The sequence below is a fragment of the Dipodomys spectabilis genome, unplaced genomic scaffold (genome assembly GCF_019054845.1).
Source record: "Dipodomys spectabilis isolate Male_0828 unplaced genomic scaffold, ASM1905484v1 ptg000175l, whole genome shotgun sequence".
Classification (NCBI taxonomy): Eukaryota; Metazoa; Chordata; class Mammalia; order Rodentia; family Heteromyidae; genus Dipodomys; species Dipodomys spectabilis.
In genome coordinates, this window is record NW_024870852.1 from 2,959,511 (window position 1) to 2,974,562 (window position 15,052).

The 15,052-nt window shown below is 41.4% G+C and overlaps 1 protein-coding gene across 1 annotated transcript; it reads right to left on the bottom strand.

Moving 5' to 3' along the window:
• Positions 1-14,495, bottom strand: Lamp5 (lysosomal associated membrane protein family member 5). Its single transcript, XM_042694812.1, has 6 exons — positions 14,432-14,495; positions 13,654-13,826; positions 13,131-13,262; positions 12,899-13,004; positions 10,667-10,855; positions 1-179 (listed from the first exon to the last, which is right to left on the bottom strand). The coding sequence occupies exons 1-6, from the start codon at positions 14,493-14,495 to the stop codon at positions 1-3; spliced, it is 843 nt and encodes a 280-aa protein (XP_042550746.1).
• Positions 14,496-15,052: the final 557 nt, after the last annotated feature.

Sequence of the window (15,052 nt, forward strand, 5' to 3'; positions counted from 1 at the left end):
CTAGCCCATGTGCTTGTACTGGGATCTGTCCCGAGGAATCTGCACTTGGTTGGCAGTCATTTTGTGGTGAACATGGTAAATGGCAAGCGTTACCACAATGACGAGGCCCAAGATAAGGCCCAAAATCAAGGGCAAGGTTTCTTCCAATTGCTCTCGCTCATCCACCGGGCATTTATGCTCTGAAATAGTAAAGAAGAAAATTGGTGAGCTGTAATCAAAACATTCAGAGTCACAATCAATTATATGACAAGTAAGCTAGAAATAGAGATAAAAGAGTCTCTCAAGGAGGCTGAGAATGTGGCTTAGTGGTAGAGTGCTTGCCTAGCGTGCATGAAGTCTTGAGTTCAATTCCTTAGTACCACATAAACAGAAAAAAGCCAGAAATGGCACTATGATGCAGGTGGTAGAGTGCTTGCCTTGAGCAAAAGAGGCTCAGGGACAATGCCCAGACCCGGGGTTTAAGCCCCAGGACTGGCAACAAAGGAAAAAAGAAAAAAGAAAAAAAGGAAGAAAAGAAAAGAAACTGGAAATGGACCTGTGGCTCAAAGTAGTAAAGTGCTGGGCTTCTGCAAAGAGACCAGGATCAGCGTCAGGCCCAGAGTTCAAGTCCAATGACAAACTATATATATATATATATATATATATGTATATATATATATATACACACACATATATATATGCATATATACACATATATATGTGTACATATATATATACACACATATATATATCCACAGGACTTTTACTGAAAATATAAACTAGAAAGAGCCAGAATGTCCATCACAGTGGAAGGAACTGAAATATATCCAATCAGTAAAGAACTTATATCCAGAAAGAATCAAGAGAAATTTTTGTTGTATTGGCAGTTGTCATATCTTGGTTTAGGCAATGCTTTGTTTTGTGTTTTTATTTTGCTTTTGGGGCCAGGGTCTTGCTTTGTTGTCCGAAGTGAACTTGAATTGTAATCCTCTGGACTTTAGTCTCCCTCTGAATGCTGGGATTATAGGCATGTGCCACCATGCCTACGTATGTGATGTTTATCTGATTCTAAGCATGAGTAAAAATGATTAAACTGTCCATTTTTTAACTTTTTATACTTCCAACATGCAAAGAAAAATACACATATATGTTCAAGTTATTCTACATTTTAAGTTATGTGAATTACACTAATATTTAAAGTAATAGTGGTTGATGAAAATTCACAAATTAATATCTCATGTAACTACCATCTAGATCAAGAAAGAAAATGTTTCAGCATTCCAACACTAAAACTCAAGATAGTTTAATGACCTTATATCTCTAGGTTACTTTCTAATGGTCAGATAGTTTGTATGGCTGACCAGATTATATTTTCTCAGGTTCATTTGCTCCTTGTGGGTAGCTAGATATTTTTTCACCAAATTTGTGAGTCATATCTACAAAATAACCTGCTTTTGTTTTCTTGGGGTTTTTGGTGTTACTATGATTTGAACTCAGGGCTTCAAGCTTGTAGACTAATGCAGTATCATTGAGCCATACCTCCAGCCATGTTTTACACTGGTTATTTTTAAGATTGAATCTTATTTTCTGCCCAGGCACTTGCTTGAGCAGCAATTGGCCTACTTGTAGCTTTACCATCATTGCTGGGATTATAGCTTTCTGCCACCTGTCCATCTTCCCATTAATGGAAAATGGAGGGAGAGCTTGGTAGAGTTTTCTGCCTAGTTGGCCTCTTACCATGACTCTCCCTATCTCAGCCTCTCATGTATCTTGGAATGCCAGCTGCACGATATTGTACCAAGCTTTGTGTTGCTGGGGGGTCATGTCTCAGGAGCTTTTCTGCCTGGGTTGGCCTTGAACCATGATCTACTTATTCTCAGACTCCCAAGAGCTAGCATTACAGTCATAAGCCACCAGCACCACACTTCTTTTAAGTCTGAAAGTCTTTAGAGCTTCAGCACAAAAGTGTTTTCCCAGATGGATAATAATTTGGATGGAAAGAATAATACCTCATACCCCAGCCCTTAAGAAAGATAGAAATGAAACTAGATGATGAATACTAGGTGGGATGTGTGTGTGTGTGTGTGTGTGTGTGTGTGTGTGTGTGTGTGTGTGTTTGAGAGGGGGACAGGGAGCTATTAACATCATTTATTTCTCAAAAAAAAATAGTCATTTGTTGCTTTAGGAACAAACTTGAACTAACATCACAAAAAAAGGAAAATACGGGAAAATGCCAAACTATGGATATGTGAAAATAATACAAAGAAGAAGGTATCAAGGATCATAAGAAAACCAAATCCTCCTTTTCTTTCATCAGGCAAATATAAGGGGCTTTGTGAGTTCCTTCTCCCTTTCTCCATCCCAACTTTTACAACATTCTGAATATTATAAGTACAATGGTATTTGGCAACAACCTGACTTCAACTGAGGCTGCCTGCAGTTCTCATCTGTCCTACTTATCATGAAGATACATGTGTCCTGGAAGGAAACACCTATATTGTTATGTTGGTTATGGAGAGCTGCCCTGACTCTTTGGGATCATACATAATAGGATGTCTGGAGTGTTTACTTAAAACTTAAAATATTCTTGACTGTGCAAAACTGTCCCTGAGAACTTTAGACAAGTTCGTACTGTAGAAGCAGAACATGCATTCCTGATGCCTGAGAGACCAGTGCTTCCAAACTCTGCCTCTATATTCCAGGACATATCTAGAATGTCTTCCAATGGCCCAGGTGTTCAACACTTGGCTCTTATCCAATGGAACAACTGGGAAGTGGTAGACACTTGCGGGGGTAAATAAAGCATGTTTGGAGGAAGTAAGACCATTGGAAGTGTGCCCTTGAAAAGCCTGTTGAAACTCTAACCCTTTGTCTTTGTCTGTCACTTCCCAGACACCATGAGATGGAGAAGCGCCCACCATGCATTCTTCTACCATGATGTACTGTGCTGCCATAGGCCCAAAGAAACAGGGTCCAAACTTCTAAAACTTTGAGTCAAAATAAACCTGGCCTGGCCTTCTTTTAGGTTGATTGTGTTACTTTGTTACAGTGTTATGTTAAAAAGCTAAAACATAATAATTTAGTCTCCGTCCTACTTTCTTTCATGTAAAACAATGCTGATGATGACCCACCAAAACAGAGGTGGTAGTATGTTGGTGCAGTTGTAATGAAATTGTGTGCATGTACTCAGAATAATGCTTCTATTGGCCACAAAATGACATAAGGTGACCAAGACAACTGACGTTCACATATTTGACTTTTTAAAAATAATTTGAGATATAGCACTCTATATACTTCTTTTTTGGTATATATGTATTTTAGCTGTGAGGACTAAGTAATAAGGTATAAATAACTCCTTCTCAAGATATGGATAAACTAACACAAGGCGAATATTTATCATTTCCCTTAAATACCACGTCATAGGTACTGTTGATAGTACTGTCAAGTATGAGCATCATTTATAAACCAGAGATTTGCAAAAGCAAGGATGAAAATTTCTCTCACTGAGATTTACAGTCCTCCTAAATTATATCCACAAACCCCATGAATTTCCAAGTTAAAATCCTCTGCAAGAAAATACCACCTACAGATTACAAAACAAGAAAGGCACCAGCTCCCTCCCAGAGAGAAGAACATCTCTTGGCTTAGTCCAGGCTACATCTGGCTTAGGATACTTCAGGACATCTGAATCCTTACCCACCTCTAGCCTATGGGGAAGTGACCTTTGCTCCGGATGGGCTCCCCTCTAGAATGCGTGACACAGAGGCCTGGGTGAGTGGTCTATGGCTGGAAAAGGTGACTACCAGCCAAGTCACTGAGAAAACCAGTAAAGGTGAGTTAGACAGCTAAGTACTCACTTGTGACCAGTTCCCTTTGCCTCAATTATAAACTTTGTATATGCACCAAAATCATATGCATGTTTTTGTACTTTTTATTGTAAAAATGCTGTACAGAGAGGTTATAGTTACATAAACAAGGTAATGAGTACATTTAACTCTGATGGATAGATGTGGCTTTTACTCTGTTTTGTTTGATGACCGTGGTATTTTAAAGCTGTATTGACTCTCTGAGACAAACTACATGAGCTCTTCATTATACTCCAAATGAACATCATCAGGGTGGGCAAAGAACCAAGATAACTGCTGTTTTGGAGCGCTCTGATATCTAAATGATTCCTGGATTGATGGAAAGACAGATTTGCTAGATAAGTATCTCTCTGCTGTCAGATGTGGCAGGAAAGAGGGAAGCATTTCACGTCTTTCTACAGGACTGGTTATAGACTCCTATAACTTTAAAAAAAACCCTATATTTTATAAGCTATTAAAAATAAGTGGCAGAGCACTATTCACAATAGCCAAGGTATGGAAACAACCCAGATATCCCACAATAGATGAATGGATCCAAAAAATGTGGTACCTATACACAGTAGAATTTTACATCGCCATTTGAAAGAGAAAAATAATGTCATTTGCAGGGAGTGGGTGGAACTAGAACAAATCATATTAAGTCAGGTAAGGCAAACTCAAAGAGACAAATGGCACATATTCTCTCTGATATATGGAAATTAGATTTAAAATGCACTGGGATTTGACAAATTATACAGGATTCTAGGAGTTCACACACAGTAAAACAGAGAATGGATAATTTTAGGAGAGAAACACAAAGGCACAATGCCCAAGTGTCTCTTCATATTCATATAAAATAATATGCATACTGAAATGAACTCCAAGATATGGAAACCAGAGACTTCTTTTTCCACCCTTTCCTTTTTATTTTAATTTTTTTAGCTTTTGATGTTTCTGTCTTTGTTAACTAGGTATGGTATATTCACATTTATATCTTTGTGAGGGTGGGAGGAGGAAAAGAAATCAAGGGAAAAGGGTGAAAAAGTATAGCCGTGGAGCTCACTGGACACTGATGAAAGTGAACTATACAACTTGTGGGTGGAGATGGGAGGGAGGGAACAGAAGACACTAGGAAAGGAAATGTACTCATTATCTGACTCATGTAGTTGTAATTCCTCTGAATATCACTTCTATAATAACAATAAGATAAATTAATTTTCAAAAGATCTAGTCATGGCTACAATAGCCACTGTAGTTTTGAAATAAAGCGATTTTGTGGGAAGATATGTATGCCCACACATGGGTACTGGAGTTTACACACAGGACCTGGGTATTGTCCATTAGTTTTTTTACTCAGGTTAATACTCCACCATTTGAGCAACAACTCCACTTCTGGCTTATTTTTTGGTTCTTAATTAGAGATAAGAGTCTTATGGAATTTTCTGACTAAGCTAGCTTTGTGGCTTTTACTCTAGATTTGTGTGTGTGTGTGTGTGTGTGTGTGTGTGTGTGTGTGTGTGTGTGTGTGTGTCTTTTACTCCTCAAGTTTCATTCCATTTCCAGAATAGTTAGGATTACAGGCATGAGCTGCATTTCTATTGGTAACAAAGTGACAGATACTGCTAACACGAGTACAGTTTGCTACCTACATTCATAGTTGAAGAGAATTCCAAATTGCATTTAGACTCATCGCATTCAGTATGCATTGTAGAAAATGGAGCTATACAATTTGTGGGTGGTGATGGGAAGGGGAAACTAGGGGAAAGTGAAGTAAGGGGTGACATTGTCCAAAAAGGAAATACATTCATTACCTGACTTATAAAATGATAGCCCGTCTTAATAACAATAAAATCTTTTTTTTTTTTGCCAGTCGTGGGACTTGAACTCTGGGCCTGGGTGCTGTCCCTCAGCTCTTAAGCTTAAAGCTAGCGCTCTACCACTTGAGCCACAGCACCACTTCAGGCTTTTTCTGCTTATGTGGTTCTGAAGAATCAAACCCATAGCCTCATGCATGCAAGGCAAGCACTCTACCACTGAGCCACTTTCCCAGCCTCCAAAATCTTATTTTTAAAAAACAAAAAAAATGCAGCTGAGAAAATAGCTTAGAGATAGAGTGCTTGCAAAGCATGCATGGAGCCCTGGGTTTGATTCCTCAGTACCACATACACAGAAAAAGCTGGAAATGGTGCTGTGGTTCAAGTAGTAGAGTGACAAACTTGAGCAAATGAAGCTCAGGGACAGTGTCCAGGCCCTGAGTTTGAAAAAAAAAAAATGAGTGGCAGATGATGTTATTGAGATGTAAGCACTGGAAATTAGCAATGATAAAAGTAATTATTATTGGATGTCACCATATACTAGGAATAAGACATACATCATATGCACTCTTCACCTCTCTCATATCCTTGGGCTTAAGTGTAACAGATACAGACAACGCCCATTCTTTCTTTGTGGCATTTATCATGTCTATATAGAGCCAGAGGATTTTAGTGATAAGACAGAACTCCCAGAACATTAACATCCATAAAATAGCCAATAATGAATGACTGTGGTGAGTAGAGACCACAGTTTTAAGAGGAATGATTCTGAGAAATGCCCTACACCATTTCTGGAGGACAGTACCTCAACATGGAGTTCTGCTGTCTGGCTACCAGGCCCTATGCTGAGGCTCTATCTTGAAGTTATCAACACAGTTCTCAGCTGTGTTCATAACTGGATTGGATTTCTTTCCCCTTTGCTGATTCTGGAGGTCCTGGTAAGCAAAGATCCAGGGTAGCACCTTTCTTGGTTGAAAATTGCCAGGTAAATCACTGATCTACATAACACTTACCAAGGCTTGACACACAGCCTTGTCTTGTGGATGGCATACAGAGAAAGATAAGCTGTATTCATTTCCACTACAGCACAGTTTTCCATGGGTGGCATCTCCCAATCTCACTGCTAGGAACCATCTTAAGAAGCTCATAGGGCCTGAGGATGTAGTGGTATAGTAGTTGTCAAGGAAAGGGATGGTAGGGGAAATATAAAGGAGGGTGTAACAATGCTCAATAGGAAATGGACTCATTACCTTGCTCATGTAACTGTAAACCCTCTGAACAATATCTTTACAATATATATATATATATATATATATATATATATATATTAAAAAAACAACTAGGTTTACTTCACAGCTCATAAAGTCAGGGTCTCCTTGGGCCTACATTTTACACATATATGGGTACATTTAACATTCACACAAGTCTGTTTGGCTCTTTATCCCTCTGAGAATTATAAAAAAAAGGTTAAGACTGTTGGTGGTGGATTCAAGGAAGAGGCACAGCGGCAGCTTTCCTGATCTATCATGTTTTTTTTCCTGACATTATCTGTCAAAGTTTCACTTAATTCAAACCATTACAATTTCTCAGGTTGCTTCTATCCTTCCTAGTGAGGAATTTCCCAACCCTTTACTGCTAGAAATCGCCCAAGCCTTCATAGGGACATAGTGTGAATTGATTGAAGAAGGCCAAGTTAAATTAACCTCAGCGGAGAAACATGGCGTGCCTTGAACTGCTGGGTGATCATTGCCATCCAGCTTGTGTCATAAATGAGCCAAAGGTGGTCTCGATATGCTGGCTGTTTATTTCTCTACTGCAACCTGAGACCCATTAGCTCAAAAGCTTGTTGGTATCAAATCCAAATATTTTTCTTTAATAGTCTGAATATGAAATGTTTAGCCATTTAGAGCCTGCCTGCTTTTGTATATCCCTTTTTTAAAATAAGTTTTTTATTGTGAAAATACTGTATAGAGGGGTTACAGTTACATGAGTAAGGTAATGAGTACATTTCCTATCAAGCATTGTTGCCTCCTCTGTTGTTTTTCCCCTACCGTCCCTGCCCTCCCACCTCCACAACTACACTCCCCTGCTCCCCCCCCCCTGCCCCTGCCTAAATTGTAAAGTTTGTTTTTCAATATAGGGTCTTGTACATCTCATTGTTACAATGGGTCAACCTGTATCCTTATTTAAACATTTTGTTTCTTCCCTTCCCCTCCTCAAATTATACTGACATCAAATGCAGTGAGATCAGGGGTTATACCGTGGGGGAGGGACATACAAAGCAACAACAACAACAAAAAAATCACATGGTACCTTATAAATACGTTAGAAACACTAGCAAGAAAGAAAAAACCACTTGTGTCGCTGTCTTGAGGTTCATTCCGCTTAACTTCATCTTATCTGGTCATATGTACATAGCTTTTGACCTTTTCTACTTGTCCCAGACATATACTAGTTATTGCAAGTAAGGGAAACCATGGGACCTATGTTTCTTTGGGTCTGGCTTACTTCCTCCATGTAGTTACAAGGCTCCAAGCCACCACTGCCTTAAGAACCTCTCTAATCTAATGACTCATCCCCCAACCCACTCACCTACCCTGACTTAGGCTATTCGGCAACACTATCTAAAGACATAAATCTTCCCCCTCCCCAGGAATCCCTTGCCTTCCTCTTCTTCTGTAATATTGTCCTCAGGCCATAAGCCTCCCTCAGTACACTCTTACACTGTAAGGGCTTCTCAGACAACTCCACCCATTAAAGTAAAGCTCCACCCATTAAAGCTGGTTAAATGGCACTGCCTCATCGTCCTTTAAATCCTCTCTATATTCTATGAGCTAGAAGAATCACTTGGAACTTCATCGTGGAGCATATTAGACCCTTCCCCAAGGTTGATTGAACCAGAGTTCACATAATAGCATCCATACAATGGTGCACACTGCAGCTGGAGATCCCTATGCAGGCTGCAATTAGAAATGTGCTGATTGAGACCTTCCTAGGGGGAATCAGTGGAGGAGTCAAGCCCAATGTGCAAAAGGGCCTTTTTGATAAAGACATCAATCCCTATTTAGGCTGTTCTCAGCTCCTGTATGTGGCTACCAATCCAGTTCACTGACCCTATTCTCATCAAGCCTATTATATAGGCAAGTGTAGACACTTCCATGTTCAACCTCCACGTACAAGGAATACCTTCTTCATGACAAACCCTTATGCTGCACTGAACCATAGCCATATTCAAACACACACAAACACACACACACACACATACACTCATACATGCAGTCCATGTTAGACGTAAGAGCAGACAGCACTCATACTCCACTCACACACAGGCATCTGCAGGATGTTGGAAGCTCCCTGAATTCATATTCTGGGAAATGGATTCCCAGTAACAAAACCTGCAAAGTTACCCTAAAAAATGAACCTTTGACATTCCAATAAATGGAATATAATGATCTCTTTAAAAACACAGTAGTAGGCAGGTATTAAAAGACTCAGTTAGCAGGAGCTCAGAACAAAAGATCACCTGCTACACCAAGATAGAAAATCCAGCAGTATTGACTAAAGCCTCCCCTCTCCCAGGAGGGTCAAGGCTTGAGCCTCAAGGCACCACACTAGAGTGAGTACACCAATTATTAGCCAGGAAAGCTTAGATGAGACAAGTATAATTTGCTTAAGCTTACTAAATTGCATTTGCAAAATTACAGGTGTTTAACACATTATGTTTACCAAGCAATGTTCCCTATCTAGAACCATGAAATGTATAAACTTGAGCCACATACACCCCAGCCTGCTTTGTTAAACACAAGATATCATTAACTTCAAGCAATGAGTCTTATTGAAAGCAAAGCAGCTCTGGTTCTTATTCAGTACTTATTTTTTGTTCTTGGTGCACAATTTTAAATATCCATTTGGTTTCTTAGTCTATGTAAACAGCTATAAGCACCAACTTAGAAATAAGCCAGAGTGAGTTAGGGTTAGATTTTTAATAAGGAATTACTAAAAGCAGAAATAATAACACCAGAAATGCCAAGAAGTAAAGAAGTGCCTAATACAAATAATCAGCACCCCCCCACCAAGCCACAGACACCATTAAAATGGTAGGAGCCTTGGACACTGATACTACACAGTCCAGTATTTTCCTAATGAATTTCTAGTCATAGATAATATGCCATCATAGTCAGTATTTCTAGTCTAAGAAAGACACTGTTACATTTCATAAACTTCTTCCATAATCAAACAGATCTTTAAATCTGTTAAGGTCTTGTTGCTGTGAGCTTACTTAGTTTCAGTCCCTAGAAAATACATTAGAATGGAATAACCTGTTCTTCCATAAGAACAGGTAAGTGTAGTAAAGTGTAGTATGATATTAGTAAATACATTGCATTTTTCTTTGCCTGGGCATATAAGCATTTGGAAGTCTCTATTAATTGAATCCTCAGCTTCAGAATATTAATGTAGTCTGAATTAATTGGACATCTGCAGTGATAGATTCTAATAATGCAGAGATAAGTAAAAACCAGGCTACTTTTTCATGGACAGTGTAAAGGTAATTCTCAAATGCTTTCTGAATAATCACAAAGCAGTTGTAGGTACAATTTATTTGTTATAGGTTGACTAGAAGCTTCATTTTATGAAAGGTGGACACCTTAAATAATGATAGTAGTTGTTATTTGTGAGGATTCCCCTATATTTTGATCATTTGAATGGCTGTGTTCACCTCTGATCCCCACCCAAAGGTAGACAGACATAAAGCAATTAGAATTTCTGTATGAAATTTTTATATATGTTCATATATGTATATATATATATATACATATATGAAAGCAAGAACTACTGAGAAGAGCTGATACATTTCAGCTTGCAGATTTTTCAGTCTTTGAAAAATTATCACAGAGACAGAGTGATTTCAACCCAGAACAAAACCAAATGGCAATATCCTGAGATCCCAGCAAGCTGCTACCTCATCCATCCTTAAAGTCAGCCATTGTTTCCCCATTTCTTGCCACTCCACCCCCACTCCCCACTTACCTTCACTGAAGACAAAATCTGAGATGATATCAAAGGGTTGGATATGAACGGCAGATAGGATCATGGTAACTGTCTTCTGTGGATCGCTGGAAGCCAGAGAAATGGTCTGCTGAGCCTGGCACTCATAGGACTTCCCAGCCGGGGTGACCAAGGCAGAAAGGTGATGGGAGTTCGCTGTGTGTTTCCCAGCTGCAGGGAAAGCACAGAGCGGTGTTGAGGTCCTTGCTGGCGGAGCCATCATTGCTCCTAACGCATTGCCTAACCCAGTGGGTACTTTGCTGTCAGTTCCAACTTTCCACCCCTCATATCCTTTGTGTTTTCATCTCAGGGTTGTGACTACAGAAATGGCATCAATTGGTGATAAAGAACAAAAAAGTCATTCGCTCTGAGCCAGGATATTAGTAGTAGTAGCAGCAGCAGCTGCTGCAGCAGTAATCGTAGTATCTTTAAACTGTTGTATAAAGAGGTTTGATTAAGCAAATCAGTTTATTGTACTTGCAATGCATCTTGGTCAATTTCACCCTTCCCATTTTGTTCTCCTTTAGCTCTCAGAACCCCACCCATATTATGTAGTTATGTACCCAAATTATGTAGTTCCATTTTCAGAATGTACATCCAATATAATGACTCTGTCCATTTGTCTCTCCTCTCTTTGATACACACCCCTGAAAAAAATACATTCCAGCAAGACTTCTGTTTAAATATTGATTTGGAAGTTCTTTTTCTGAAAAAAAAAGAGCAATAGGGACCTAGAAAAAATTATATTAAGTGAACTAAATCAGGCTCAGAGAGTCAAAGGGTACATGTTTCCTCTCATATGTGCAAGTTAGATCTAAGTTATGAGCAGTACATGAAAAACTGCAGAGGGTCATATGCAGACATACGAAAGTGAATTGGCTAAAATATGATCTACACAGTGGAGGATTCCAACGATGTAACACTTTTAACTTACAGCTCAACCAAATGAAGCTAGAACTTGGGGTGTGAGGAGTGAGGTCGAGGGAAGGAGAGTTAGACAAATGGAGAGAGGAAGGACGGGTGAAAACTGTCATTATATTCAAAGTACATACATGAAAATGATTCCAGGTAACCTGAGGGGAGAGATGGAGGAGAATGATGGAAGGGATGACATCGGTCAAGACAAATTGCACTCATAAATGGACATAATTGAAACTACTTAAAGATGCAATAGTATAACTGCGTAATGATCATTGAAAAATAACAAAAAGAGGGCGATAACTTAAAACATAGCCCTTTTTAGTACATGAAACCTGACAATAGTGATTCTAAAGACACGGGAGCACTGACTTAGTTTCCCGCATTTCCTACTAGCTCAGCAAAGAACAAAACATCTTTCTAAGCAAATACGGCTCATTTCTGCTGCACCCTGCACCTTGCACATTGGCATGCCCTTTGGACGGACGTCTGCCTTTGATCCTCCTTTTCAAGACTAAGTTTTTTCTTTTCTTTCTTTCTTCAGTGGGCTAATTTAACCAGGGGAAATGGTTGAATATGAATTTTGACGTGGAGCAAAAGACAATCCTTTTTTACTGCAGCAATAAAAAGGAATAAAAGAAGGAGGAGACGGATGCATTGTTTTTCTGTCTTCGGTTACAAAGAAAACCAAAACTCCCCCCACCCCCACCATTGTTGGTCCTTGGGAACTGGAAAGGTCATTTCAGGTGAGACACCTTAAAATTGTTGGAGGGATGTGGAGAAAAAGCTAACAAAGTAAGTCATGGAGTAAAGAATCCCTTCTGAGGTGGCTGCAGACTATGATTGGAAATAGGGTGCTCTGTGTATTGCCTGGTGTCTGATGTTGAAGGCCCTCCAAACCTGACCAAAAGAGAAATCACACTGTCCCCTTGTTTTCCTAGCACACAAAAGAAAAGGAAATGGTGCAGAAGAAAAAAAATGTCTTTGTCCTTCTCCTTGATCCTTTCAAAGCCAAATCACGAGGCTACTTAGAAGCCAGGTGTTCAGAGGACCGCTATTTCATTTAGAATCAAGCTCTGAGCTACTGACTAGTCCTTGTGTATGGATCAGGCCTGAAAACTGCTGGGCCCTCAGATCTCTTCCACCCTGGTGAGCAAGCAGGGCAGGTTTGGAGGTGACCTGGGGGAGCAAAGCCATAGGTTTCCAAGACCTTGAGCAATTTCTCTGCGCCTGCGCTCATTGCTGTGTCCACACTTTCCCAGTCTCCCTCCCCAGCCCTTGCAGGACTCTACTCACCACTGACTGCATCTTTAAAGTGGGTCTTCTCCGAAGAGTCGTAGACAAACTGTACCTTACTCATCCTCCATGTCACTTCAGGACCTTTGGAGGTGTTGTGACTTTCCTAAGCAAAAAGGGGAGGCGCGGGTCAATCGCTCTAATGGCTTCTTTGTCAGGAAACCCATAGGTCTCTACTACCCACACCCACTTGGAGTCTAAGGCCCCTCTTCTTTCCCAGCCTGGCAATTACCTTTACAAAGAGCATCTTCAGTGTGTAAGCTCGATCCACCCAGAACACCTGCAGCTCCGATTCATTGTGGCCACAGTGGCCTTTCACCTCTGCTCCTCGGGTCAATGCGATGTCAGCCTGTTCTGTGATCAGCTGGGAACACAGATGCCCCGCGCCCCCTCAGCGTGCCGAGCCCGAGGAAGGGGGGCTGTAAAAGGTTGTGCGTCCAAACTCTAGGTTGCAGGTTTGGGCGCTCCTTTTGCGCGCGTGCGTGCGCGCGCTCTCAGGTCGGAGAACATGCGCTTAGATTCTCTACGTGCAGACCCGGCCAGTAGGGAAGCAGAGAGACAGGGGTTTACTTTAAAAGCAGGCAGAGCGAGCAGAAGGCGTTACAAGCTTTAACCCCCATGCAGCATTCGGGAGCAGCCTAGAGAGGTGTGACAAGAAGGGAGGGCCCCCCTCCCAGGTCTTCCTGGGGCATTGAGGGAGGATGCCCTAGAGCCCCAAACTCTAAGACCAAGCTGGGGATGATGGGGGTCCTTACATCGACGTAATTGCTGGCCCACACATCATAAGGGACAATAAATCTGGCTGCAAATTCTGCCATGAGACACGTCGTCCCATTTTCTCGCACCACAAATATATCTTTTTCAGGGTTAGTGGAAAGTCCAGAAAGGTTTTCCACCTCTTGTTCTGCTATGATTTGAGCCACTGTATCTGCGGAACAAACAAAGCCATATGGTCAGTTTAGGACTCAGCCAGCCCACGCGTCTAGGGAACTACAGCGCAGAGCAGGAGCCGATATGGGTCTGAGGCTTCCTTGCGACAAAGTTCCCGGCTAGCAACTGTGAGCTTGGCAAAGCTTTTCTTTGCAACCTGGAGCTAACAAATTCAATTCTATGGTTGTTGGTTTATAACCAATATAAAATGTATTTTTTGAATTCGTGTTCATTTGGAATACAGCCGGCTTACCAAATATATATATATAATCTCCTGGGGGTTTAAAGCCAAATGTTTCTTGCCAATGCTGAATGCTGGAAACCCACAAAACCAGTCTGTCCAGTGCGCTTTCTCCCCCCCCCCCCCTCTCTCTCTCTCTCTCTCTCTCTCTCTCTCTCTCTCTCTGAGATATACCATACAGGTGTGTGGCTCTGATAGTAGTTCTCTGCCACTAGCAAGGAGTTCCCCATCCCCCCTCCATTATAAAGAAAAAGACCCCCCCCCCCAAAAAAAAACCCATCAAGTCCAGATTTTTAATCTGTGCTCTTTACTCTCAGTAATGAGAGCATGGAGCCCTCGGGTATCTCCCAAACACTACTCACGGAACAGCATCAGAAGCACTGGGAGTCCCTCACTGCCGAGAAACGCTCTTCTTCGGAGATCCATGCTTGCAATTGCAGCTAATGAGGCCAGCTGTGCTACTGCAGAGGCCGCCCGGAAAGGGAATCCCTCAAAGTCGCCGCCACTGGAGTGGGCCGGAGTGAGCACAGGGAGGGGGCCTAGAGGGAGGAGGGAAGGAGCCAGGAGCGCGCGGTGTGTCGGTGCCGCACCAGCCACTGCTGGAGGAACCTTGCTGCTGACTGCAGAGGCGAGAGGCGCGCGTTGAAGGAGCTGTCCACGTCTGCGAGTGCTGAATGGAATCCGGTTGTGTGGCAGGCAGGGTGGTTCTGACTAAGCTTGTGCAGCGGGCCAATGAAATTTGTGGATGGGAAGGGGGAACTCAAATTCTCCCTGGGTCTGTTTGCTGTCCTGCGGTTATATCTGCAAAGATGACTCTGTCTGGAGAAACTTAATGGCATCAGACTTATGGAATCTCCCTACCAGGTCCAGTTAGGACGTGGTTTAGACATCATACCACTAGAGTCCTGGATTCTGGAAATGTGCCTGGCTCCTGAAAGAAAACGTAAGGGTACAAATTGTGCCTGCGTTGGAGGAGGAGAAGG